General features: G+C 36.0%; 1 protein-coding gene across 1 annotated transcript in view; it reads right to left on the reverse strand.

Moving 5' to 3' along the window:
* LOC140231228 (sushi, von Willebrand factor type A, EGF and pentraxin domain-containing protein 1-like) overlaps positions 1–27,786 on the reverse strand; it is an 83,119-nt gene that overhangs the window by 35,363 nt on the left and 19,970 nt on the right. Inside the window, exons 12-19 of the mRNA XM_072311374.1 lie at positions 25,700–25,876; positions 21,060–21,239; positions 19,924–20,106; positions 18,844–19,026; positions 6,157–6,339; positions 4,036–4,218; positions 2,073–2,243; positions 373–549 (exon numbers count right to left, since the gene is read on the reverse strand). Of these exons, the coding sequence (XP_072167475.1) occupies positions 373–549; positions 2,073–2,243; positions 4,036–4,218; positions 6,157–6,339; positions 18,844–19,026; positions 19,924–20,106; positions 21,060–21,239; positions 25,700–25,876 (1,437 nt within the window). The remainder of the gene's footprint in view (positions 1–372; positions 550–2,072; positions 2,244–4,035; positions 4,219–6,156; positions 6,340–18,843; positions 19,027–19,923; positions 20,107–21,059; positions 21,240–25,699; positions 25,877–27,786) is intronic.

Genomic DNA, 27,786 nt, shown 5'->3' on the forward strand with positions numbered 1-27,786 from the left:
TAAAGAAAGAAAGGGTTTCTTCACAGGGTTGACCATTAGGGCCGGCGGAACCACTTTTTTTTTTGTGCACCATACAAAGAACTACATAAGCTGTCACCACTTTGGGCTCCCGCTTTTTTTTAAACCCCGGAAGTGACACTAGAGATAGAATGAAATCTTGAAGTGTGAGCGCGGTAAAGCCTCTGTTTTTGCGCTGAAGACCTTTTTTATTCTTTTTCTTCTTTTTCTTTCTTCTTAATTGCTTGTTAGCTGATTAAACCCGGAAGGGACACCAGAAGTCTAAAGTGGGCCCCCACTTTTGAAAACGTAGCGCCGGCCATGACTATTACGAAAAACACATGAAAACACACACGCCTATGGTGTAAAGCTCACCGTAGCACACGGGGTCAGCAATTTCGAAGTTCCCATCGTTACAAGTCATGTCTGTATCCGTTCCAGTCCCTGTCGAGTAGCCGGGATCGCATTCCACTGTGATGGTGGTGGCATGATCTACCGGCTGTAGCTGCGTGGCGTAGTCAGAGTTAGCTACCACAGGTGGGAGGCACTTGCCTAATATGGAGGTAAATAGGATAACACTCAGAGCTTGAAGTTATTCCCGAAACCGGAATGACGTGAGATTCCTTTTAGAAGAATTGGCTTTACATGACATAGGTTTCTTAAGAGTTATGCTCGACGAGCATAATATTAGTGCTTGCTATAAAAGTGATACCAGCAGATACCAAGTAAGCGCTCGATCAACACAAAAGAGATTGCTTAAATAAGTAGAGGCTCAAATATTATCACTTCTGTTAATCAATTCTCTCTCACGATTATTGTGCACACACATCAACAAATCATGCACACGGACTCGCATAATGAGCCATGTAGTCCGTATATAGTTCCATTTTGCGCAAGAGCAGAAAAAGAATTACTACTGTCAGGTATGTTGGTTTTTGCACTCACAGACCAGGGGCGGATCCAGGAATTCCCTTAAGGGGAGGTGCCTTTACAACATTGTCATTATTTTTTTGGACCCCCCCCCCAAAAAAAAAAAATAATAATAATAATAAATAAATAAATGAAGAGGGGGCGAGAGCATCCATCCGCCACTGCATACATTAGTATCTGTGGTGTAATATGAATACTCGTGTTATTCTTATAAATTTGGATTGTCAGTACATTCACCTGGCATCAACAAATATTGAATTGAAGAACTGAAACTGCACTGGTCTTACACTCGAGACACAGTGAACAGCTCCAGCACGTTTATTTTCATATTTCACTTGACATCAAAATACATCCAAAAAAAAATACAAACTAAGCAAGATACAAAATATGTTATACATCGGGACATGAAAAGAAAGGGTGTCAGCATACATAATGTACATAAGACAATGCTATATAACTTGTGAAACATGATGGAACCGCAAAAGCAAAGGTTGTGCACGCAGGTTCCATGAAAAAAAATACCGGTGTAAATTTGCTATGCAATCAATGGAGATAGGACACAAAGTAATAACGACGAAACGATATGAAAGCTAAAATATCAAAGTACAAAGGGAAAAAGAAATAAGAGAATAAAAAGAAAAAGTGAAATATAATGCTCATTAAAGCATAATATTTGGAAACGTGGACAGGAAAAAAAAAAGTTTGGTAATGCATTGAATGCAAAAAAAAAAAAAAAAAAAATGACATCGATGCTTCCACAAGTATAGACAGACCATTCAGGTCACTTGATTTACGCAACTTTTTTGTTAGCTTGACTATAAATTTTGTAAATTGTTTGATAATGTCAGACAAATAGCTGCATTAATTATATTGCTTTGAAAATATAAATAAGGCACCTTAAGAACTGAAAGTAAAAGAAATTCCATTTTTGAAGAGTAGACTTGAGGTAATCACGAATCACGATCTAACTATGCGCATGATACATAGACCTGTTATACCGTTATGTTTTATTCATGTAGGTGTATATGCATAAAAATGCATGTCCCCTTTCTAGAAATGTAAATGAAGAAAAAAAAAATCTTTCAATGCAAATAGCAATAGGAAAAAGGTCTGGCCAACAGCCTTCAGCAAGGCGGAATACTCACTGAAGCATGTTGGTGTCTTTTGATCGAAGCTTCCATCCCTGCATGTGGTCGTTGAGATACCCACCAGAGTGTAATTTGCATCACAGACAAAGACGAGAACATCTCCGTTCTCAAAGGTGTCTTCATCTGGGGTAACTCCCCCGTTTCTGAGAGTCGGTGCGTCGCAATTATCTGTATGCACATCGTCACAAAGTTTTAAAGTGGTGTCAAATCAATGAAAAAATTCCCGATGATTAAACGAACCATGCTAAAATAGAGAACTGATCAGTTCTGATTTCCAAATGTCTAATGCTTTTCGTGAAGTTTAAATGTGAACGGTTTGCCTTGACCGTGTCATGAGATATACTATGCTACCATATTGATAGGTTTGTAAGAATGTGTGTACTCTTTGGATGCTGAAACGGAAAAGGAACTTCATGCAGGACTTAAAGAAAAGGAGGGATGGTATTGTATAAGCTGTAAGTGAAATATGAATAAATTTGAGACGTGAAAAAAAGCCCGCCATATCGATTTTCAATTTCCTGTCATTTCTTGCTAAATAGGAGAGGTAAGATGATTTGTATTGACACCCGGGAGTAGGTTTGATATTCGGGGACATTACGAAAACAATCAGCTACATTGATAGGTGAGTTTAAGTTTCGAGACAGACGGACGGAAGGCTTGGCATCCTTTTGGGTACATTATTGAGCCCTTTATGACACTCCTGGAACTTGCCATGTTTTTTTTTTTTCATCAACAGCCATATGCTTTAGCCTGTATACTGTTCCGGGTATACGCCCTCTATGATTGTTTTTTATCCATCTACGATTATAATGTTGACACATTTCCTTCGATAGCAATGTGTCATCATAAACAATGAGCGTTCCTCGCAGAATTGGTAAGAAAAATGTATTGCTTGTTTCTATTTGTCTTTGGTACTCAACTTTTTTTTATGCTGACAAAGCTTCGATTTATTTTGACTAGAATTACTTTCTTGTTCAGTCGGAAAATAAATGGGATATGCAGATTTGACGTGTCGATACCCCCTTTTTTATTCTCTTTCCAAATCCCGAGTACATTGTACATGCCTTATTCTGGAAAATCTGAGAAAACGTTATATTTATGGAATCGAAATCGATTTTCTGACTTCGCACTTAAAATAAGCTTCTATATGGCAGATTTGCGTGTATGATAAAAAGGAATACAGTTGAATATACTGTGTGCTGTAATGTTGTACATTCTATGCTTGTTTCAAAATATACATAAGGAATAGACATAATATCATCCCGTTATGTAAACAGTCACACATATTTCACAAAACATTTTTGTGAGAATACAAAGCTGATGTATACGTGTAATCAAATACAGATAATTATGATAATCACATTGATTAAATCATGTTCTGTTATATTATGTTATATCATATTATTATTAATATATAAAAAAAGTTATGTTTACCTTTGGGAGCTGTAATTTTAATGTTCAAGATATCACTTTAGATACATACTAGTATGTGTCGGTCAGTTGTATCACAAAAATCCTACCATATAAACTTTTTGAAATAAAGCCTAAAATAAAAGTAGATATCAATATTGTTTTTATTAAACCATAACCGTAGATGGTAGATTTTTATTATAACTATTGTTTACATTTAACGATTATACCGGTTCAATTTTTTACGTTGGCTGTTCCAATCCCTTAGGCACATTTTATGATTACTTTGAAGCACTTATGCTGGGTTTTTGTTTCATCTGCAAAATGGTAATAAAATTATGTCTTTAAATTATATTACATTATTTCATTATATCATATCGTGTTATATTGGTATATTAACTAGAGTTCATAATGTTTAATAATATCAAGCACATGCGGAGCATAGACCTGGACGTGGAATCGTTACAGTACATTGATTATAATAAGTTTGTGTGTATGTGTGTGTGTGTGTGTGTGTGTGTGTGTGTGTGTTTCTTTTTTCTGTTCTCACCTGCACAGCTAGGCACGGTAGAAGGGTTCCACGTACCCCCAGACTCACATCTACTTGTGGTTACACCCACGAGAGAAGAAGTGTTGTCGCACCCGAAAGTGACCGTCTCGAAAGCATTGTACTCCTCTTTGTCAGGAGAGATCGTGCCTTTGTCGTCTAAGTCAGGTCTATCACACGTATCGGCTAAATGGAAAGAGTTTGAAATAAAATTCATATTACGAAACTTTGAAGATAGGGTGGTAATGATAATTACAATAATTCATTGACGTATTCACCTCAGTTGGACTATCTCGATAGATCGAACATACAAAGGAGTGATTCAGTAATAAAAAAAACAAATAAGGCACTGCTCTTGTGAATGTACAGAAAGCTAATGAAATATATGACACGAGAAAAGAGAATAACAAACATATTGCAATCTGAAGTTTCTTATTTTTACGAATATGGTGCCACATATTTCCAAAACATTAAATAATCAATACTGAAAGATAATTGCAAACAAAATCAAAATGAGATCTCGCACACTAATTATGACAAACACAATGCACAAGAGACGTGAGAAAGGAAGTTTTACAAATTATACTGTTCTAATGAATACATTTTAATTTATAAAAACAAAGTTTAAAGAATCTCAAGCAAGTTAAATATGAAAAAGATAAAAGATAAATGCAAAAAGCTTGCGTAAGCAGCTACAGGAAGATCGTTGTAGTTTTATACTTTGTGGTTCTGCAAAAGAATGCAAACTAAGAGTCAAGATTCAAATCAAAGGCTGGAAAACACTTCAAAGTACACACACAAGCACACATACACAGACAGACAGACAGACAGACAGACAGACACACACACACACACACACACACACACACACACAATAATTAATGCGAGCAGAGAGAAAGGAACCATGTGCACCAAGACAGGGTGGATACCATCTCTATGTAAATATATATATAGACTGCATACTATGCATTCTTTATCCTTCCTCTCTCTCTCTCTCTCTCTCTCTCTCTCTCTCTCTCTCTATATATATATATATATATATATATATATATATATATATATATATATATCATAACGAAGAATAAACCGGTAATGCAATGTTTCGCCAATAATATAGAGTTTATTGAGCAACTCAAATTTTCGGTGACAGCAATGTTCTTAACCAGAACATGGCGGGGCGGTGCAAGAACAGTTAAATATCTTGGCAGCAAAACTTGTACAGAGACGAGGTTGATGTTGGGTAGTGATGTAATTTTGTATGTTTTGTATTAATTGCTATGTTGAGTATATTTTTTAATGGATAATATTGAAGGTTAGTTAAGTTTAGTATGATTTTACACCGCGGTTAATTTGGGTTATATGTTGTTGTCATTGTAGGTTCTGAACAAGCGCAATTCGCCCGAAAACTGAAATGATAATGGTGATAATAATAATAATAATAATATTATTATTAATAATAATAATTATTATTATTATTACATGCGATGCACTATCGACATTAGAGTTGTATTTTCTTTGATACAGAAATGATATGTCTTTGAAAAGAAATTGAATGACCACTAAAGGGAAAGCATATTCAACAAATATTGATTCAGGTAAGGAATCGCAAGGTATGAAAGCGGGATTGTTGTTGTTGTTGTTGTTTTTGTCGTTGTGTTTTATTTCATCGGTGTGAAATCACCCTCTTTTTATCAGAAAAAGATGTATGTCCACATAATGATTCAAATTTGATGCAAACAGGAGGTACCCGCTGAAAAAACTAAGCGTGTAATTTGTGGGCACCTCTGAGGAAGGGAAATGAAAGGGGTGAAGAGCTTACAACTAAACTGGGGAAATAGGGAATAAAAAAAACAAACCACGATAGTGTGTAAGAAAAAGGAGCAGAAAATATGGAGGAGAGAGAGAGAGAGAAGCCTAGATCAATTAAATGCATACATCAAGGGTCAAAGCCCAAGGGTCAAAGCCCACGGAGACACCAATGTCATTTCCGGACTTCCTCGAATCAAACGGAACAAGTGATTAATCAATCAAGTAAGCAAAGAAACAAACGACAAAAAGTGACCTCCCTCATTCACACTTATTACATATCCCACCATTCTGTGGAAATGTTGATAACATCATTACCTTCACATGTAGGGGCAAATGGAATGGCCCAAGATCCACCGCTGCCACAGTCATTGTAGGGGGGTCCGTACAGAGTACCAGAGCACTGATAGAGAATACGATCACTGTTATTGTAGCAGTCTTGTGTTGGAATTGGATCTTCGTAAGTCCCACCTTGTGCCGGTAAATCTTCGAAACAGCATTCTACGTGGAGAAAAAAAAAGCGTGTGGAATTGAACTATTTTAGACTGAAACTATGCTGATAAAAATGATTCAGATTGTAGCCAATCGTGGACTGACAAGCATCTCAACAAACTGACGCTCCCATTTCTTCAATCTCCAATATCCATCTAAATGACTGAGAATTTAATCATAAAATCTACGACTATACTCACTAAACTGTCACTGCGAATGATTGCACGAAAAACTGAACCTTTTTCCTTTTCTTTTGTTTTTGTGGCTACAGAGATTTAATAATAATAATAATAATAATAATAATAATAATAATAATAATAATAATAGTGGCTACTTGTATAGCGCACAGGTCCACTTTTCAGTGCTCATGGCGCTTCAAAAATGAAAAGATATCATATATTTACATGCATATACATATTCAAACATTTCAACAAATAAGAAAATGGTAAACAAAAACAAATATATAACAAATAGAGAATACAACATATACCAATTAAAAATACAATATTGATCCAATATTAATGACATACAGCAATTACAGTCCTCAGCATGAAAGGAATAGATAAGTTTTAAGTTTGGATTTGAATGACTCTGTCGATTACAGTTCCCTTAACTGAAGAGGTATAGCTGATTCCACAATTTTGGTCCCATAACGGAAAAAGCACGATCACCATACCCATGTTTTACTCTGGGTGTTTGAAGTAAGAATGCATCTGATGATGAACGTAGCCTTCGTGTCGGATTGTATTTTTGAACAGAATTACTTATGTATATTGGGGAAAAAGAATGAACTGAATGATGTACTAATAACAGAATCTTGAAAATAATCCTTTTTTCTACAGGTAACCAATGTAAGGAACGGAGAACTGGTGACATGGAATCATACTTATTAGTAAAAGTTAACAATCGGGCAGCAGAATTTTGCAACCGTTGAAGTTTTGTGACATCTTTTTTTGAAAGATTACACAACAATGAATTCGAAAAATCCAACCGAGAAGAAATCAAAGCATGAATAAGTATCTCAGCTGCAGATTTAGACAAATATTTCCTTATGAAACTTAAATTACGCAACTGATATCGAACATTCCGCTGAATATGAGTTACATGACTTCGAAATGACATTTCCTGATCAAATATGACACCTAAATTACGGGCTGTTTTCGACGGAGTAATGCAAGTGCTACCGATGTTGACATGACATGACTGATAATCAACTTTGCTTAACATATGAAGGGTTTGTTTGCAAAAACCGATAAGTCCATTTTTGAAGATTCTGAAGTATGATCTCTGTCATAAAGTACAAAATAATACCTTTTAAATGATATATTGGTCACTACATATAAAAGTATATTTTTGAAGTTATGGTAAAAAAAGCAACAATTTTCTTATTATTCTCTTTATTTTTCTTGACCTTTAATCGCAAATATCTCCATTTGGCAAATATGGACTTATCGGTTTTTGCAAACAAACTCTTCATATGCTTTGATCCCAATAACAGAAACTCAGATTTATCATCATTTAGTTTAAGGCCATTGGATGTAAGCCAGATTTTCAGGTCTTGCAAACATGCTTCGAGTTTTGCAATGGCGGATGACAATGAAGACACAGTGGGTTTAAAAGACAAATATAGTTGTATATCATCCGCATAACAATGATAACTAATACAATGCTTGCGAAATACTTCACTAATTGGTTGCATATACAGAGAAAAAAGCAGCGGGCCTCCAACAGAACCTTGAGGTACACCAAACTTTGTCATAGTTTTACAAGAGGTAGAATCACCAATTCTGACATAATGAGATCGATCACATAAGTAGGATATAAACCAATCAAGAACAGTACCTTTGATGCCCAAATATCTCAGTCGTTGAATCAGAATAGCATGATCGACTGTGTCAAAAGCTGAGCTCATATCAAGCATGATAAGAGCAGTGATGTTACCACTATCTAATTCTCTGAACACAATATCTGATAAGTTGACTAACAGTGTTTCTACACTATGACCAGGCTTGTACGCAGATTGACATGAATCAAGCAATTCATTATCTTGCAGATACATTGTCAGCTGTGAGAAAACAACCTTTTCAAGCAATTTACTTAAATAAGGTAAATTTGAAATTGGGCGGTAATTTTTTAGACACTCCTGATCTAAGCCTGCTTTTTTCAAAGTTGGATGAATAACTGCTTTTTTACACACCTGTGGAACTACACCTAATCTCAGGCTAGCATTTATGATTCTTGTGATAACGGGTGCTAAAACTCTGCCACACTTCTTATTTACGCTACTTTGTTTTTGAAGATTTTTTTTCCTCACCAGTGTATAAGCACAGTGTTTCCAAAATGATAAATCAAAGTAAAAATCGAGAATATGCACACACACACATACACACGTACACGCACAAACACACACACACTCACACACACACACACACACACACACACACACACACACACACACACTGTGATTAGCGTACATTGTACTACTTTGTCAGTTAATTGCATTGTGTTCAATAGTATACCTGTAGACAGACATAATTATGCTATAGTATATTGGGCAGTGCTTCCACTATTCATGTAGAGATAGACTAACATCACTTTGATTATTCATCATTATCTATTCAAATTTTATCCTGATATCTTGTATTAACACTGGCCAATATATTGAACTTATACACGTTTAAATGTTAATGATTTTGTTTGAAATTACCTATTTTTTAAAATTTGAAAATTGTGTTTTACTCATATGCCTTATGGCAGTTGTTTAGACGACAAACTTCAAGCTTCAAACATAAAAATACCCTGTTTATTTCTTTAATCATATCTATAAGAAAGTCACGGACATAATTATGTATTGTGTTTGGTCTCATGTACAAACCGAGGATCAGATACTCACGGTCTGATGTGCAGGATGAGCTGGGGTCTGCGGGGAAGAGAAACGTTGTTTTAATGGTGGCGCAAGATGAACACTTTTAGCAGTAATTGTTTTCTGCTTTGTAATTTATCCACTGCGTTTCACAACTCATATTCAAAAAGTGCGTGTCTTGGGTATTGGTGTGTTTTTCCATTGCCGTTAGAACATGAAAATGATTTTTGTTGTTCATGATACTGTAATATTTCTTGAAATGTTTTGTCGATTTCAGTACCTTGATTTCCTCTTTGAAGCATACATCTAGTTTTTGTTTTTCTTCTTAATTTCCTTCTATGGTATATCCTCTTGTTTGGCAGTATTCGATGGTAAGTTACAAGTTTGTCTGTATGGGAGTTTTGTGTCTGGAAGGATACACTTGAAGAAGAGCTACAAACACTTCAAATCAAAAGTTTTGAAACTATTTTACACCTACTTTCCTCATCTCAAGCTATGTACTGTATATAGAACAAATAATTTTTACATAAAAAACAACGAAGTGACTGAATATCATAAAGTCTCCAGAGGACTTTGTGCACAATATTAATCAACTTCTATGAAGCATCAATAAAAGTATAATAATAATCCACATGATATTATAATAACGCCAAAACACTTACTTTTGATACATTCTGCCCCGATGCCTGGACGTTAGAGAGAAAACAAATATATATATAACGTTGTTGCTTTTGTATGTATGTATGATTTTATAGACATCTTGCATTTGCAAACCATTGAAAGAATGGAACAACATGCATTAATGATAGACTTTAGGGCACTGAAATGAAGGGACCGAGTGTGGGTAATCATACTAAAGCCCTACCATAATATTGTGTACTATTTATAAAAAAAAAAAAAAAAAAAATTATGAATCAAGTTGCTGTCGTTTCAAACATCAGCCTATAATTCTCGAGTAAAAAAAAAGCGATGAAAGATCGCCTTTCACCATCGCAAAGGGAAAGTGCTAATGATCGGTCATTGAAACTTTACATGTGATGGTCATCCTAAGCATTGCCTGGTTGCGCTTACGCGTTCAACCGATCATTTAATTGGGATCTGCCTCATCATTTATTACACGATATATACATATACATACTAATTTTCCAGATCTTCTTATAGTAGTGATCCACTGTATATTATGGTATATTACAATCCAAGGCATAACTGTAATGACAACGGCTATAATTATTGTTGAAGCAGATACTTTGTAGTATAGAATGGATTGTACAGTTATACAAAACAAATCAATACAATGTACAATCTTACAAACGATCAAATTGAACAAGACGGAGGATATTCTATCCGCGTATTTAACAGTCAATGGAAACATACATACATTATGTATAATATAATGAATGTATTATTCGACAATTTGTCAACGTATCGTTGATGTCTTTAGGCATGTGTTTAATATATTCGGTAAAAGAGACATACACATACGCACAATATATTAGGTATGTGCATTGATTACGTAATTTATATGTATTAGATGCGAATATAATATGTGTAATATATATATATATATATATATATATATATATATATATATATACATATATATATATATATATATATATATATATATATATAATACATGTATATAATATAGTGCACACAAGTAGTAATTCAGGAAACTCGTGTGTATATATATATATATATATATATATATATATATATATATGCGTGTATATATATATATATATATGCATATATATAGATTATTTAACCGTCATTAAACTTATTTAGCTGATATCACAATACATTCACGTACCGGATAAAAAAGAGATACAAAGCGCTGAAAATATCACGGTCCGATGTTTGACGATCATCGTTGTTTTATCGGGAATTTCTCGTCAGCTCAGAATCTATTCCATGTTTCAAGCAATCCTGATGGAAATTGAGAGTCCAGAAGTAAGATGGCTGCCGTCTAAAGAAAATTATACTGTCTTCTTTTCTTTCGTATGTACGGTTGCAACATTACAAGAGGTGCAATAGCTTCGACCAAATGGTTACACGTAAGGTGCCGTCATCCGATGTTGGAGGTGCGGTTTAGGGGTTTTAGCAATCTACAAAAGTCAACTAATGGTGGGACAAAGTATGAGCTTTTCTCTTTGGTCCATAAAGTGACTCGCTCTGCTCAAAGTTTATGATTAACTTTGTAAGTAAACAGATCACGTCGTGCTCATAGGGTGTGTGGATTTTCCTCAACCTACAGGTTATCATCTCGGGATCAGCCAAGTTTGTCTTGTTCAAACATCCGCGACTGATCTCAACATCATAAAGATAACGTTTCGTTATGTGCAGTTCCGAAAATGAGATATAACCAATATAATGTAAAATATACAAGATAAAATTACATGCAGAGTACGTCGTGTATATGAACATTCATGCAATGATACTTAAATATCCACGTGAAACTAAAACCCGATGAAATGAAAACTAACACCATCTCAGGAATGTTTCGGCATTTTTTTTTTTAACTTGACAAGCATGAAATTACTTTTCTTTTTTGCATATCTTAATTCATATGACAAACAAAGGTAGGAAATACAAAAAGAGAATGATGATAATATACCAAACATGTCGTGTCGGATATAAGATACCAAACATGTCGCGTCGGATATATCCGACACAAAGTCTTCGTTCAGATGCACTGTCACTTCAATTACGTGGGTGGGAAATTGCGTCTTCTCGATAATAGGATCAAAATTTTGAAATCAACTAACTATTCAAATGCGACTATTGTCTCTAACAGAAACAAACTGAAAACGTATTTTCTTCCTCTCACCCTGAGGATGACATAACTGCAGTATATGTTTAGGATATTTGTGTTCCTTATCAGGTATGTGTTCGCTTGTTAGTTTCTTTGTTATTCGCTTCCCTATTCTCATGTTTGGTACATGTATTTTTCTTGAAGCGCCATGAGCACCAAAAGGTTTACCTGTGCGCTGTACAAGTAGCCACTATTATGCGTACACTATTATTGGTTTTCAATTTTTACTTACAAAATGAATAGAAAATGACAACACACAAAAATGTCACGGTTTCTTGATATTTGTTCTTTTCTAGATCATGATATGCAAAATTTCCTGGTATGACAGACGATGCATCAAACATTGGCATATTTTCAAAATGTAATGAAATCAATAAATCAGAACCAAGGTATAGTAGGCCTATACAAAACTATGAACTATAAGGAATGATATCATTGAGCTTCACCTCCAATGACCCTTTGATACCCACATCCTTTTTTTTGTTCTGTTAGTTTGCATCCATCTTTTTTTGTCATAATTAACATGGAGTCAAATATCCCTTAAATGAAACCTACTTTCGATCTATTTTAAAAGTATGTAATAATGATGTGATGTAAGAGAAGATCTTGAAGGCGCTATAGGTATTCCTTGAAGCAATCTTTCACTTCTCGGATCCACAGCTATTGATACCTCATAATAATGTATGCTAAAGTCCTACATCACGTATTAAATCATCAACAAATGAACATACAGTGACTATTCCTTAAAAAAAGTATATTACATAACACGTGTATATATGAACTCGTACGGGCCAAAGAGAAACAGAAAAAAAAAAACACCCCTTATTTACCCCCTCCAATCTTATGTTTCATTTAAAAAAATGAAAGTTCACGATGTACATACTTTTCAGGCTGCGTTGTTTTGTTTGTTTGTTTGGGTTTTTTTTTTTGGGGGGGGGGAATACACGTACGATCATTTTCCTAAAAATGTTGGGTTTGTTTGTTTGTTTTTTTCCTCGTCACCAAAATCATTATAATATCTTAAACATCTCTAAAACATCATTGGTCTGATGTCTGGATTTCTTTGCCTCAAAGTCTATGAGAGTGTTTATTATGGAATATTTTAAGAGACAGTAAAAAGATATCCTTATATATCAATATTCTCCCGATATTCAAATAAGTTATTGACATTACTTTTTTTCTTATTGATTTTGAATAAAAAGTTTAAGAAGAAGAAATCGTAATATGTTTTGGACATTATGTGGATATTTGTATACAGTAAGGTGTACTGTAGTGAACATATCCTAAACATATCTTCACAGCATAATGCACACTTCACAGCACTCTGTACCCTCTGCATTGTTATTCACTATAACTATAATAGTGAATGGCGAAATGGAGATGTACCTTGAGATTATTAATCTTATTTACGTCGTAAGTTTACCTGGTGCCATCTTCCTACTCAAGGTCTGCTTAGAAAGATGGTCCCCTGCATTTCTAATTTCATATAATATTTCATGATTATAATATTTTTCTTTAAACCCGATTCGAAGTGTTCCTTCTCGTACAGATACCTTAAATCTGATAGTGGTTCGCATTTTCACCTCATCTGTTTTCTTTATACAATAATGCGATTGGCCTCACAATGTGAATCAATGCAAATGCAAAGTATATATATATATATATATATATATATATATATATATATATATATATATTGTGACGGTTTTTGAAATAAGAATAATGCTGCATACGATTATGTTGTACGTGTACCACTATTCACCTATATTCGCCATGTGTATTCACGAACCCTGTTTGACCCCTTCGATGTGATTGTTAAATGCTGACACCATCATGTTTCGAACTGCTACAGTTTCATCTAATAAGGCATCCCTGATCCGATTCTCCATCCATAGAACTAGTTCGGCCCGATACCAAATAGCTGGTCCAGTTGCATACTCACTAGATCGGTCCGCCCTGATTCTAAAACTGCCCTTTCTCGACCAAGCTTGAATGTAGACCAGACCGACTTGATCTCAGAAAGATATAGGTCATGACCCAGTTTTACATCCACGCGCCTCTGCCTTCTTTGAGAATCTGGATGACCCAGTTACACATCGTTCGCATGGTAACTGGATCGCCCAGCTTTATGGCACGCGACATCCCCAGATCGTATATAAACGTCTGTTTTGGTAATTACGAGGAGAGAAGAGAGGAGAAAAGAATTCCCTTTACGCTCTGCTTTTACGAGACTGGACTAGGAGCGAGTAGTTCGAGACCGCATGATGTGTTAGCCCTTTTAATGTTTCGCTGTTACATATTATGTGATGTTGTTTTGACGCTCGTCTTTTCAGTATACGTGATGTCTTCTTTTAATAAAATACGGATAAAGTGAACACGATACTTCTCTTGTAATTAATTGAACTCTCCTCTACGACGAATTGTATGGGATATGCGTGTGCGTGAAATGACAATTTGAACCCTCGCCATCCATGACATGCATCCACAACTCTCATCACGAACGCACCCAGAAAATTCGTCGCAATAATTATATATGATATATGCAATTATATAATTCATCATAGGATGTAGATATCAATGTATCATATCAACATAAATATATGTTGATATCTCCTTTTCTCTGCTAATATGTGCTGTAATATTTTCCCTTTTTTCACTAATATCCTCTTTCTTCTGTTCCTATAGGCTTGTGTCCTTTTCTTGTGTGTGTGTGTGTGTGTGTGTGTGTATTTCGTTTTGTTTTGTTTGTTTTTTTACATCGCAGGTATGATGTCTTGTGTGTCTACAAAATCACCTGATATTTTGTCACCATACATTACTCTCTTCCCAAGTAAGCAATCGAATGAAACACCAAAAAAAAAAAAAAAACCAAACAAACACAACACATACACACAAACTAACAACATACTAAAACACCGTGCAGTCCAATATATTATCATGCCATTCGTAACGCAGTTCAGCTTGAACGAGTAGTTCATATTGATAACGTGTATTTCAGTGATAGCATACTAACACCCAACTGTTCAAGTCTTTCTGTGTGCGTATAACGTGATATTCTATGTGCTTGTTTGACTCTGTGTGTGTATGCAGTATGTTTTAAAAGAATCAAATCTCAAACATGTGATGTGCATATTTTGAACTTCGGAATAACCAAGTAAATAACAAGTAATGCTTTGAGTAGACCACCTTTTCCATTGTTCGATGTTATCGCATTTTGCGTTGTGAACTTTAGTACATATATGTATCCTTCCTTTGTTAAGACATGTTCCGTGAAATATCAGCCATCTATTTGATGAACACAATTTGTAATATATATCTATGATATATATATGTTTATTTATTTATTTATTTATTCATTAATACATCTAATACATATATATGTATATATATATATATATTTATACAGCAATACACTTATCAAATGTATAAAATTTGTATGTGTGTAATGTTTTGTATTTTACTTGTACTTCGCACTACGCATTGTAAAAACATATCAACTCAATTCCTGAATATGTACGTGTTTGAAGGTCACAATTTTCAACCTCCCTCCATACCCATAGATGTCATTTACAGACAGTTAAACCAGTGAAATCATAGTTTGCCATGCTTTTATTCAATATTTCTTGGATACACATGAGATACAGAATTTGTTTGACTCAAATTGTCTCGAGTTTTTAGACACTACACTACAAAGGAAGGGACTGTCTATTTTCTATCGCGTCCAATACATCATTTCTTCATGAATAGTTATCTGAGTCACTCATTGGCTGATAGTAGACACATGCATTGAGATGTATGTTTTTTCTTCTTTACTACTGAAGAAATCAACCTATCTTTTTAATCATGTTTCTAAATCCTATCTAAACTTTGGCTTACAGCCAAAAGAACGGAAGCAAATCTAACATTGAGTTAGATTGTTATAATCATAAAAATAATGACTTTGATCATTCCACAAAACTTGATCAGCTCGCAAAGCTCTTTTCATTCCCTTGGAAGCTTGGTCCATATGGTTTTCAGTACTGCCTGAAAAAAACACAAAGGAGGAATTTTGATTTGTTATCAACAAAATTAATGCCCAATAATATGCATGTCCGCTCTCTGAATACCGTTCACCCTCCCCCGTTAATACAGAAAAACATTCCGTGTCCACTACTTTGCGGCATTGAGCAATAATCACAAAATAAACTTTCCTTTCATATACAAATTGCCAATATACCACATCAAAGATATCATTAATATAGTCTGGTAATTTTCGTTAACAGTTTGATCAAGAACCATGTACATTTACTGGAAATTGTGAATGAGGGAGTAAGGGCAATAATCTGGAAGTAGTGTTTGTTTGAATGTTACTGTCACTAACACCACGTATCATCATTTTCAAGGCATTGTTGATTGTTCATTTCACGAAAATCTGTGTTGCCAGGGACTTAAAAGTAGAAGTAGAGAATTCTAAAACACAGGAATTTGCGGGGACTCAGGGGTTGTGTTTAACCAGCACGTTGCCTGCATTATGCGAGTTATGTATAGCACTTATATTTGCAAGTTGGCGTTTGTGAAGCTCAGCTGATGAAAAATACATCTTTGCTGCGGAAAAGAGACGTAGACGGTGAGTCTATAGAATAGAAAGCAGTACTAGCAACATTTTTATTGATTTTACAATGCAAATTCATGTTTAAGGAAATGTTAATAAAACAATAGGCCTGGGCACCCCGTAACACAGGGTGATGGAAATGTTTGCCTCTACAGATACGTGAAACATACAATACTAGCTTTCCGGTGGGCGGCATTAAGTACAAAATACTGTAATCAATTGACCTTTTGTATGGATTTATCTTAATATGAATGATGATAATCACGTTTCACCTAAGTATCTAGTCCAACCAAACAGGGGCACCACTTAAAAACGACTATACGCGTCTTTACTTCTGTGTAAATGTGTATTATTACCATTATTATTATATAGATTTATGTCTGTTTGTATATACTATGTACGTTTGATGCGTGCTTGACACGCAATCAGATCAAGTCATCCAACATCGATACATCAATAGATGTGTTCTATAGTTACTAATACTGACTTAATTTCGTGTTCCATATTCGCTTCCTGGTGAAACTTACATACGTACATTCTTCCCTCTTTATTCCTCAAGAAAAAAAAAAAATCAAACAAACGAACAAACCACAAGAGAAACGATGATGAGAAAATCATCAATCTGTGAAATTTCTTTCAGAAATTTACATGATATTTCGACAAGCTTAGAGATTTCCGTTGATCAAGTCGAGGAAAAAAGTAATACATTTTGTAAAAAAAAAAACAAAACAACAACTACTGAACTTCCTTGAACAGCTTTACGTCGATGAGTATTGGCAAGTTATTTGCGATGTATATTTATAAATTTTGCTTCTTGTGAATTTTGTCGAAATATGCGCGTTTGTTGTAAATAACTTCATCACAGCTGGAATATCAATATTTTACTGTTAAAATTAGGATCTTGTTTTATTCGCAAGTCAGATCAAAAGTATTAGCAATGCGAAACTGTTAAACACGATTACAAAGATCATATCGTTTAGCTATGATCTCTGTAATGAAGAAACTATAAAGCAAATATATTCGAAACTTGGGGGGAAATACAAGTGTGTTTCATTTGGAGTTTGTTTGTCTGTTTGTTTGTTTTTAAGGGCGTAGTGAGTTTTCTGGGGCCACGGATCTGCTACTTTATTATGAAATACGGTGACGCCGCATGCATATTTTGTGTGTATGTATGTGTATTTTATACACACTACCTACATGACCTACATGAGAAGAGTAATTCCAGTATCATCACAAAAATATTTTTAATCACTCTGTCCAGATGTCTAATCAAATAAGCTGTGCCTATACTGTATGACTATCCCTAGCTGTCATCATATTGGTAACAAAGTGTGAAGTGGGTAACGTGGGAAACAGTGGTCAGGACAGCAGCGACTTTCATCCAAGATGCACCGTAAACAGTTCCCCTAAGTGGTTGCCTGGGCGCCTATAAGAAGAAGAATAAAAATAGAAATAAAAATAAATATGCTAAAAAAGATTCCATACAACAAGACAATAATGCATATGTAGGGAAGCAGCTTTAATCAATATTCTACCAAGGTAAACTAATGTTGGTTGAACTGTCACTCATTGTCACTCATTACTTACGATAGTTTTGAGCGCAATCAGACAAAGATTACAATCGGATTCTTAACACGTAAATCAAAGTAACACTTGAATATTAGATCTTATCATCTCTATATCGTTTTGATGCAGATTACGGTGATTGAAAGTGACAGAAGAAAAAAGATACTCTCATTATATACGTGTCAGGCTTTCCCTCACTTCTTGTTAGCAAACTGTTTGGGTGGATGCAACTCTGGTTTGTTCAATAATTGGTGATTCGCCCTCTACTGTCGCTCTCTTCTGGCTATGATTATTGTCTGTACTGTACGCTATCAGCGCCATGCCGACATTCACTTTGAGCTTTAACCAAGAGAGTAACGGGTTCCTTGGTCTTCATGAAAATGATCATATCAACCCTTTCCATACTTAATTCTAAAATACCAATTGACTTAATACACAGCCCACCAGGTTTTCGTATGGAACGGGTTAATGTAGTGGTCGCATTATGACAAAACATGAAATGTCAAGAGCTCGCATAACAATGATACTGCATCATGCACTTAGATCTTATTTGTCAAAAGCACATACTACACAACAGATGAGGTAGTGATGTCTATCGACCCTCCTGTTAATCTGCAGATTAATCTTCACCAAGTCTCCTTCTATTTATTCACAGGAAATAAGTGTATAGTGTAATACCTTCGCATGTAGGACCAAATGGAATGGTCCAAGATCCACCGTTGCAGTCATTGTAGGGAGGTCCGTACAGAGTTCCTCCAGTACACTGGTAGAAAATACGTGTGCCGCTATCATAGCAGTCTTGCTTGGGAGATGGTTCAAAATACGTTCCGCCCTGCGCCGGCAATCCGTTAAAGTCACATTCTACAGGTGTACAAACGGTTGAAAAGCAATACAGTAATGATGTGCGTATTTGCCTATCATTTACTGCACGGATAAAAATAAGCAGACACAGAACTCGCCAGTGTTACGCGTATAAACTGGCATACTATAAAGTGTTCATTCGAACGAGAGATCCAGTATTTGTGATGAAAACTTTAGTCTATTAGTATGGGGTAGTTAGAAAGTCTTCTGTTTGTTCAAAGCTGGAAAAATTATGTGCGACTGACATATGAATCTATTAGCGTATATAGATTGAATAAGTTCATCAATTTCTACGCCGCACGCCATACACATATTATGTGCATCAATGATCGATGATTTGAATACTTACGATCTGAGGAGCATGTCGAGATGGTGTCTGAGGAAAAGAAAATGATGATTTATCAATTAAGTTTAACAATATATAAAATCATAATCTATCATCGTTGCTGTTGTTGTTTTTGAACACCTGCTCGAAATAATCTGTGCAGAAATCGCTACAGCTAATGTCTCCCACAATCTGACACATTAGCTGTTTAATCACTTTTTTTTTTTAAACCTGAACTCCAGTATACGATTATCAACAATGATCGTAAGTGATTTTACAATATTATATACGGCTTTCTGCTATAACATTCAACAATATGTTTTTGAATTCCGCATGTGTATGTGTAAAATGAATACCTAAGAGTACTGCGTTAAAGAGAAGCATATTAAAAGCAAAACTCAGACCATGTGAACACATGGAATAAGCAACAGATAACGTGATATCTAAGTGAATAAAAGTAAACATGCAGACAGAGTCTAATAGTTTTTGAGACAAAATGTGTCATGAATAAAACATTTAAGAGGTTTTTTTTCTCCATAAAATAGATGTACTTGAAAAACCACCTCGCTCACCTACACAACTGGGTACTGCAGCAGGGTTCCACGTTCCATCCGACTCGCACCTACTGGCGGTCACACCCACGAGTGTGGATGTGTTGTCGCAGTCAAAGATGACGGTCTCGAAGGCATTATACTCCGGTTTGTCCGGAGTTATTGTGCCTTTGCTGTCCAGGGTTGGTCTTGGGCACGGGTCAACTTATTGGATTCATAAAATGTGGAAACAATCATTAGTTAACTAGAATATTGAAGTAAACTGGCGGGATCGCTGATATGAAAATACAATATTTCAATAAAAATAGCTCTTATATATACCCGCAGTACACTGCGACTCTCGTGAAAAACACTGGGCAAAGACACTTTATAGTGGATGGATACGTATAGGTAGAGATATTTATCAACAGAACATGCATTATCATGACTTTCAGGTTAATGTACAAGGACTGAGTTTTGCAGTAATTGTTGTTAATTTATTTTTTTTCAAGGAACTGATTAAAAAAAATGAGTAGTGTAGATCAACAATGTATAACGTAGCTGAAGAAAAAAAAAATACGAAGAAAATCTTATTGACAGACATAGACTACAGGTATACCAACGCTGTTGATTCTTAGATGCTTAGATTGATAGGGTCATCTCTTTGACACTTAAAATAAAATTGGTTAAATCAAATCATAGGCCGAAGCACAATACTTTTCCTTCTTTCTTTCTTTCTGTATCATTATTTTGTTTTATGATGATGCAGTCACTTTTACCAGACAGGTATGTATAGAGGTCGGATTGAAGTAATTAAGGCTCAATTTAGCATTGGCTGCTTATAATCATATACTGGTAGGACATTGCAAAACATTATCGAAGTCCTAAAGATAACGAATATCCAGGGCATCTATTTAATGTCATGGCCTTCGTTTGAAAAATAATCTAAAATCAAATCCTTATAGTTTTATAAATTACGACATGTGTGAAACAGGCGAACCTTCACATACACATGCCAGCATAGTTATTCAGGTTCCACATATTTTTTTCTTTTTGAACATCTGTCTATGCAAGCCATGCGTAACTCACACTTAATCGATCGAAACTTGCATAGATCTCTACTAGATATAAACTGCTTGTTACTGAAGACTCATGATAATATGTTTGAACGTTATTACCTTCACACGTAGGGGCAAAGGGAATCAACCAAATTCCACCGTCACACTCATTATATGGAGGCCCGTAGATAGTTCCAGGACATTGATAGAATATGATATCACCATCATCGTAGCAGTCTTGCTTTGGAGTTGGATCAAAATATGTTCCTCCTTGTTTTGGCATATCCACGAAACGACATTCTGTGCGTAGAAGATCAAATGAATCATAAATAACACATATTCGACATCCGAAAGCACACTGGTATGTTTACTGAAAGACTAGCAACAAAAAGGTTTCAATTGGACATCTTTATGCCGAGAAACAAGGCACACGCTGTCATGACAGCTACTTCCTTCTTCTTTTTATCTCTCGCTCTAATAAGCTTGACGTGCTCTATACCTCGTATGAATATTAATTTCTGAATTAATCAATCACTTACAGTCAATCTTTTGTTGAGATATGGAGCAATGGTTAGTAATTGTATTATCCTGATGATTGGAAGATTTGAATTTTTGTTCTATTTCTTATTTCTCTCTTTTGTTATCTGTCTGCCCATCTGTCTGATTGTCTGTCTCTCCCTTTCTCTTTCTCTTTCTCTATATATATACAAGTTTATATATATATGTATATATATATATATATATATATATATATATATATATATATACCGCACGAGCAAAGAGAGTTAAGGGTTTGGGACGAACACCGATCTAGGGCTTTCAATAGCTCAGTCGGTAGAGCACCGGTCTAGTAATCCGGAGGTCTCGGGTTCTAATCCTGATGAAAACCAATTTTCTTTGCTCAAAGTTTTCACTATATATATATATATATATATATATATATATACATATACATATACATATAAGAATATATATATATAAATATATATATAAATATATATATATATATATATATATATTCTACATAATTGCTAAGAAGAAAATCATTAAATACATATTTCTCACTAAGTTATCAACTTTGTAATTGCCCAATTTTCGCGGGTCTTCCTCTCAGGGGATTTGAGTTGTTTCTCAAAGCCTTGAATCAATATTACATCTAAAACGCATATATGTGTATGTGTGTCTGTCTGTCTGTGTTTAGGTGTAAAATAATATATCCATTGATTGATGTTGCCTATAAATACTTACGATTTGATGAGCACGATGGGGCGGCATCTGCAGAGGAGAGAAAGCAAGGGCTATTACATGTATTAATGAAAAATCCCCTTTCCACTTCCCACTTAAAGGGGATGGCTAGTAACTGATCAGTGGGAATCAGTGGGAATGCTGGGGGATGATTGTTCTAATCCTTGTGGGATTCATTTAAGAGTACATTATATATCTATTGTTGTGTGAAAATAATTGCTTCAGAATGGTCTCATATTCAAGTAATGTGCAGTTTAATGGCTCTAGGCTAGCATGCCTGTACAGTGACGGGGCATTAAACTGCACAATACTTTAATATGAGACCGTTCTGAAGCAAATAAATTTCACAACAATAGATACTCAAATTTATGAAGTTCTTCCGTCGAGATGTTTTCATTGCAACTGATTGACAAATTGCCCTACATCGACGTAAATAAGCACTGAATTGATCAGTGTTTTAGTAGTAGCCATGATAAAAAATCATGGGCGTACATACTCGAGCAGGATTCGAACCCACGACCTCCTGATCACCGGACAGGCGTCATCTCCACTAGACCACCGAGCTTTCGCCCGACAGCAAGTGTTGGTTCTAATCCTTATAGCATGCAGCGGGTACTGCTTTGTTATTCAAATTTATGAAGTTCTTCCGTCGAGATGTTTTCATTGCAACTGATTGACAAATTGCCCTACATCGACGTAAATAAGCACTGAATTGATCAGTTTTTTAGTAGTAGCCATGATAAAAAATCATGGGCGTACTACTAAAACACTGATCAATTTAGTGCTTATTTACGTCGATGTAGGGCAATTTGTCAATCAGTTGCAATGAAAACATCTCGACGGAAGAACTTCATAAATTTGAATAACAAAGCAGTACCCGCTGCATGCTATAAGGATTAGAACCAACACTTGCTGTCGGGCGAAAGCTCGGTGGTCTAGTGGAGATGACGCCTGTCCGGTGATCAGGAGGTCGTGGGTTCGAATCCTGCTCGAGTATGTACGCCCATGATTTTTTATCATGGCTACTACTAAAACACTGATCAATTCAGTGCTTATTTACGTCGATGTAGGGCAATTTGTCAATCAGTTGCAATGAAAACATCTCGACGGAAGAACTTCATAAATTTGAATAACAAAGCAGTACCCGCTGCATGCTATAAGGATTAGAACCAACACTTGCTGTCGGGCGAAAGCTCGGTGGTCTAGTGGAGATGACGCCTGTCCGGTGATCAGGAGGTCGTGGGTTCGAATCCTGCTCGAGTATGTACGCCCATGATTTTTTATCATGGCTACTACTAAAACACTGATCAATTCAGTGCTTATTTACGTCGATGTAGGGCAATTTGTCAATCAGTTGCAATGAAAACATCTCGACGGAAGAACTTCATAAATTTGAATAACAAAGCAGTACCCGCTGCATGCTATAAGGATTAGAACCAACACTTGCTGTCGGGCGAAAGCTCGGTGGTCTAGTGGAGATGACGCCTGTCCGGTGATCAGGAGGTCGTGGGTTCGAATCCTGCTCGAGTATGTACGCCCATGATTTTTTTATCATGGCTACTACTAAAACACTGATCAATTCAGTGCTTATTTACGTCGATGTAGGGCAATTTGTCAATCAGTTGCAACAATAGATACATAATGCACTCTTTAATACTATACTTTGTGCATTCCTAAACTTTATAATATTCTCGATATCTTGTATTTTTGCATGTTACGTCACTTTTGAAATTGATATACTGTACTAAAAGCCTGTTACATTTTTGGAACCCACATCCTACAAGCTTTGCATTTTAGTGGGTTCCTCATATTACACGCCAATAATACGTCCTTATGCATTTGTGCAATTTTGGTTCAAACTGACCATTGTGTTAAAAACATTTCTTTTTCAAAATCAAATGGAATATATAACTTGTATGAAATGTGGAATATGGAACATGAATAAAAAAAAAAAAAAAATAAATCCCACAAGAATTCTCATCCCACTGATTCCCACTGATCAGTTATTAGCCATCCCCTTTAATTGTTTAACTTTTGTCAAGCAGCTAATTTCTTCTTCTTTTCTTTTGGCCCTCAGGTAGAAAAACTTAATGTGTGTGTGTGTGTATGAGAGAGAGAGAGAGAGAGAGAGAGAGAGAGTTTTCAAATCCTTCATCCATCTTAGTTGTTGATTTAAAGTGTAACTTCAAGTAACTTTTGCTTTGCATAAATACATTGCATTACTCACATGGTATGGTAGCACAGTTTTCACCTCTAGACAGTAGCAGGTATGCTCTTCAATAACATCCGCAATGTTCATTCAAGCTTGGCGCCAGCGATCTACGCATGACTAGTCAGTAACAAGGATGCCTCGCACTGACCAATAAGATCACTGCCCCGTTGCTAGGGGCGGAGTCTATCTTCGGCGCTATTAATCCAAATCATCGGACACGTTTCTGTTCTGTTGAAAGTGGGACAATTATGGCCTAGAAAAACGCTAATATCTTTCCTTTCCTTTGCTCATTCAGCTTCGAAATTTCGGCAGATGATAGACAAAACATTAGACTGCAAAGTTGTATCGGAAAAAGAATTAGAAAATTTTGACCAATTTTGATGACCTGACGTCAAACTCGATTTTCTCGGCTCAACCATCAGCGACTTTCGCATTTTTTTTTTTGTTTTTTGTTGTTGTTGTGGCGGGTCACAAAAATTGAATGACAAAATAAGTTTCAATTATTCTTTGATCTTTGATGCCTGATATTCTAGTGATCATTATCTTTTTCTTTGCAATTTTCCGCTTGAAGTCTACACAGACAAAGACACACACACACACACATACACATACATACTTGAGAAATTGGGATTCACCAAACAGCTTAGCAAACATTCCTGAGTACCTCACGAGAAGTAAAGAATTGTGAAGTTTGAGAACATTGACTAAGTACCCTTCATGAACGATAAAACTAAAATATTAATACGTCTCCTCACGCACACACACACACACACATATGCGTCTATGGTGGAAGACAAGGACCTGTTGTACTCACAAGAATTTGACCACATAACCGAGGATCTTTGTGTAAGTAGGACTCTTGTCAACAGAGGACTCATTCATATACCGTATACTACTATACAAGCGAGGACTTAATAATGGTAATCGAGGACCTACAAACATGTACCCCTACATGCAAAAGTAAACCGTTCGGAATGGTCTGCGAACCGAGGACGTCATCGGTTCTCTGTGTGTCCTCCGGTTTAAATGGAAAAAGTTTGTGTACAATGTATGTGTCCTCGTTTTCCACCACGGGTTAGTGACACACAAACACACACACACACACACACACACACACACACAAAGAAAACACACACACACACCCGGTTTTGTGTTGCCCTGAGAAGTATGAAACCCACATTTAAACGGATTTTCGTTTGTTCATGTAACCACTGATTCTTACAAACTTAACCATTGTAGAAATACATGCTGCCATTTGATTTCGTCGATATGTTTAAAAGTTTCTGTGTGGTGTAATGCTCACCGTAGCACACGGGGTCAGGTACATCGAAGTTCCCATTGCTACAAGTCATGTCTGTATCCGTTCCAGTCCCTGTCGAGTAGCCGGGATCGCATTCCACCGTGATGGTGGTGGCATGATCTACCGGCTGTAGCTGCGTGGCGTAGTCTGAGTTAGCTACCACAGGTGGGAGACACTTGCCTAGTATGGTCATGAAGAATAAAAATGGTGCTGATGTAGAATGTGGGTTACTATGATTACAAGAATAATCTGAATATTCGACAAAGAAGAAGCACATTGTCACAACGCTCGTAAATGGTAGCAATGATAGATACAATACTGATAACAACATTACGAATGATATGTTGGGATGAATACTATTTGTCGCCATCTGCATGCCTGTTCATGAAATACAGCCAAATGAAATACAAGCAAATAAAATCATTTGCGATGAGCCCGAAGGTCTTTGTTTGTGCATATGTTGGCGATGTTTATGTTATTTGTTGTTTAAGACTTTGTAGGGTTGGATGAAAAGGATGAACCAGCAGGGATCGAGGTTCATCCCTCCTTTCCAGTCCATCTTATTTCTTCCACCGACTTCCGAATCCTTTACCTGATTCTTACTATGGTGTTCTTCCGTACAACTGATCCTGTCTCCTATTCCCCCGTCTCTTTCAGTAAAGCCTCATCTCCCAGCTCACCGCTGCACTTCGACCGTCACTACTTGCCTTCCTTACAGTCTCCCTGCGTCGCATCCCTCCTCCACTCTCCTCTCTCTAGGTTATTCTTTCGCCAATCAAAGTCCTTTCAAAGACTACGTACTCAAGATGTGTTTGTAGTTTTAATTTTAGTACGGCACCAGACTACAAATATTTTGAGCATTTCGTGAGAATAAGCAGTGGATATCAATTGATCTCATAGTGATAACGTCTTTGGGAACTATTTGGGAATGAATCTGTCGCAAGTGCACAAATGTCATCAAAATGTCAACAACAACCAACCAACCAAACAACACCGACACATGAACTCATTTACAAAATGCAGGAAATGTTTGTTCACGATCAACCGGTGAGATAAGGGTTACAGATAACAAAATTCTTTATTACTTAAAGATTAATTCTAAGAAAAAGTGTAAGATTTGCAGGTAACTGATACCCAAATATACTATGTGAATTGAGTAGATATAAGAATATTAGTAAAAAATATCATTAAAGATGGAGGAAAATTGACCGATTCATTCAAAAATTGAATATTGTTGAAAAATATCGGTGTTGTCATTGCTGGATAACAAGACAACAACCGTTTCTTATATCACTACAGGACAACGATAAAGCGAAAACATAAACTTTGAGCACAATATTATTTTTTAACATAATAAAAGAGCCTCTGACTTTAATATCTCTTTCAATAAGCAGTGGGGATCATACACCCTTAACATAAGTCAACAACAAGTTGAAAGAATGTGTACTTTTCTTTAAAAAAGAGAGAAATTATTTTAGTGGAATTTTCTTTGTATATTGTTCTCCACCGACTTAACAAACTGTTGCAGTCTGTTGACTAAAACGGTGTTGAACTGTTGGCGTCACTAAATGCTGTAGACTTTTTATAATGTCAGAGTTTACAGCAACCGAAAATTCATTGTCCGACTTTCCCCAAAGTCAATTCACAGATTTACGCGCGCAATACTTCATCAATACATTCCTACATTCAATTAACACGCACACACACACACACACACACACGCACACACACACAATTTAATACATTCTTTGAATCATGATCAACTGCTGTTAGCTATAGATAATGGACACGAGGCTGTTCTGATCCTGTTGAACTTCTCTGCAGCGTTCGACACGATCGACCACACCACAATGATACAGCGCTTCCATTGCAGATACGGGTTTGACGGAATGGTCCTGCAGTGGCTCAGTTCTTACCTGGAAGATCGAACGCAGGTGGTAGCTATCAACAATGTGCAGTCTAACCCATTTCCCCTTCCATGTGAAGTACCGCAAGGGTCCGTCATGGGACCACTGGATTTCATATTGTACACCGGTCCTCTGACTGATGTCATCAATGCTCACCAGGACATTCAGCACATCATGTACGCA

This window comes from Diadema setosum, chromosome 7 (genome assembly GCF_964275005.1).
Source record: "Diadema setosum chromosome 7, eeDiaSeto1, whole genome shotgun sequence".
Lineage (NCBI taxonomy): Eukaryota > Metazoa > Echinodermata > Echinoidea > Diadematoida > Diadematidae > Diadema > Diadema setosum.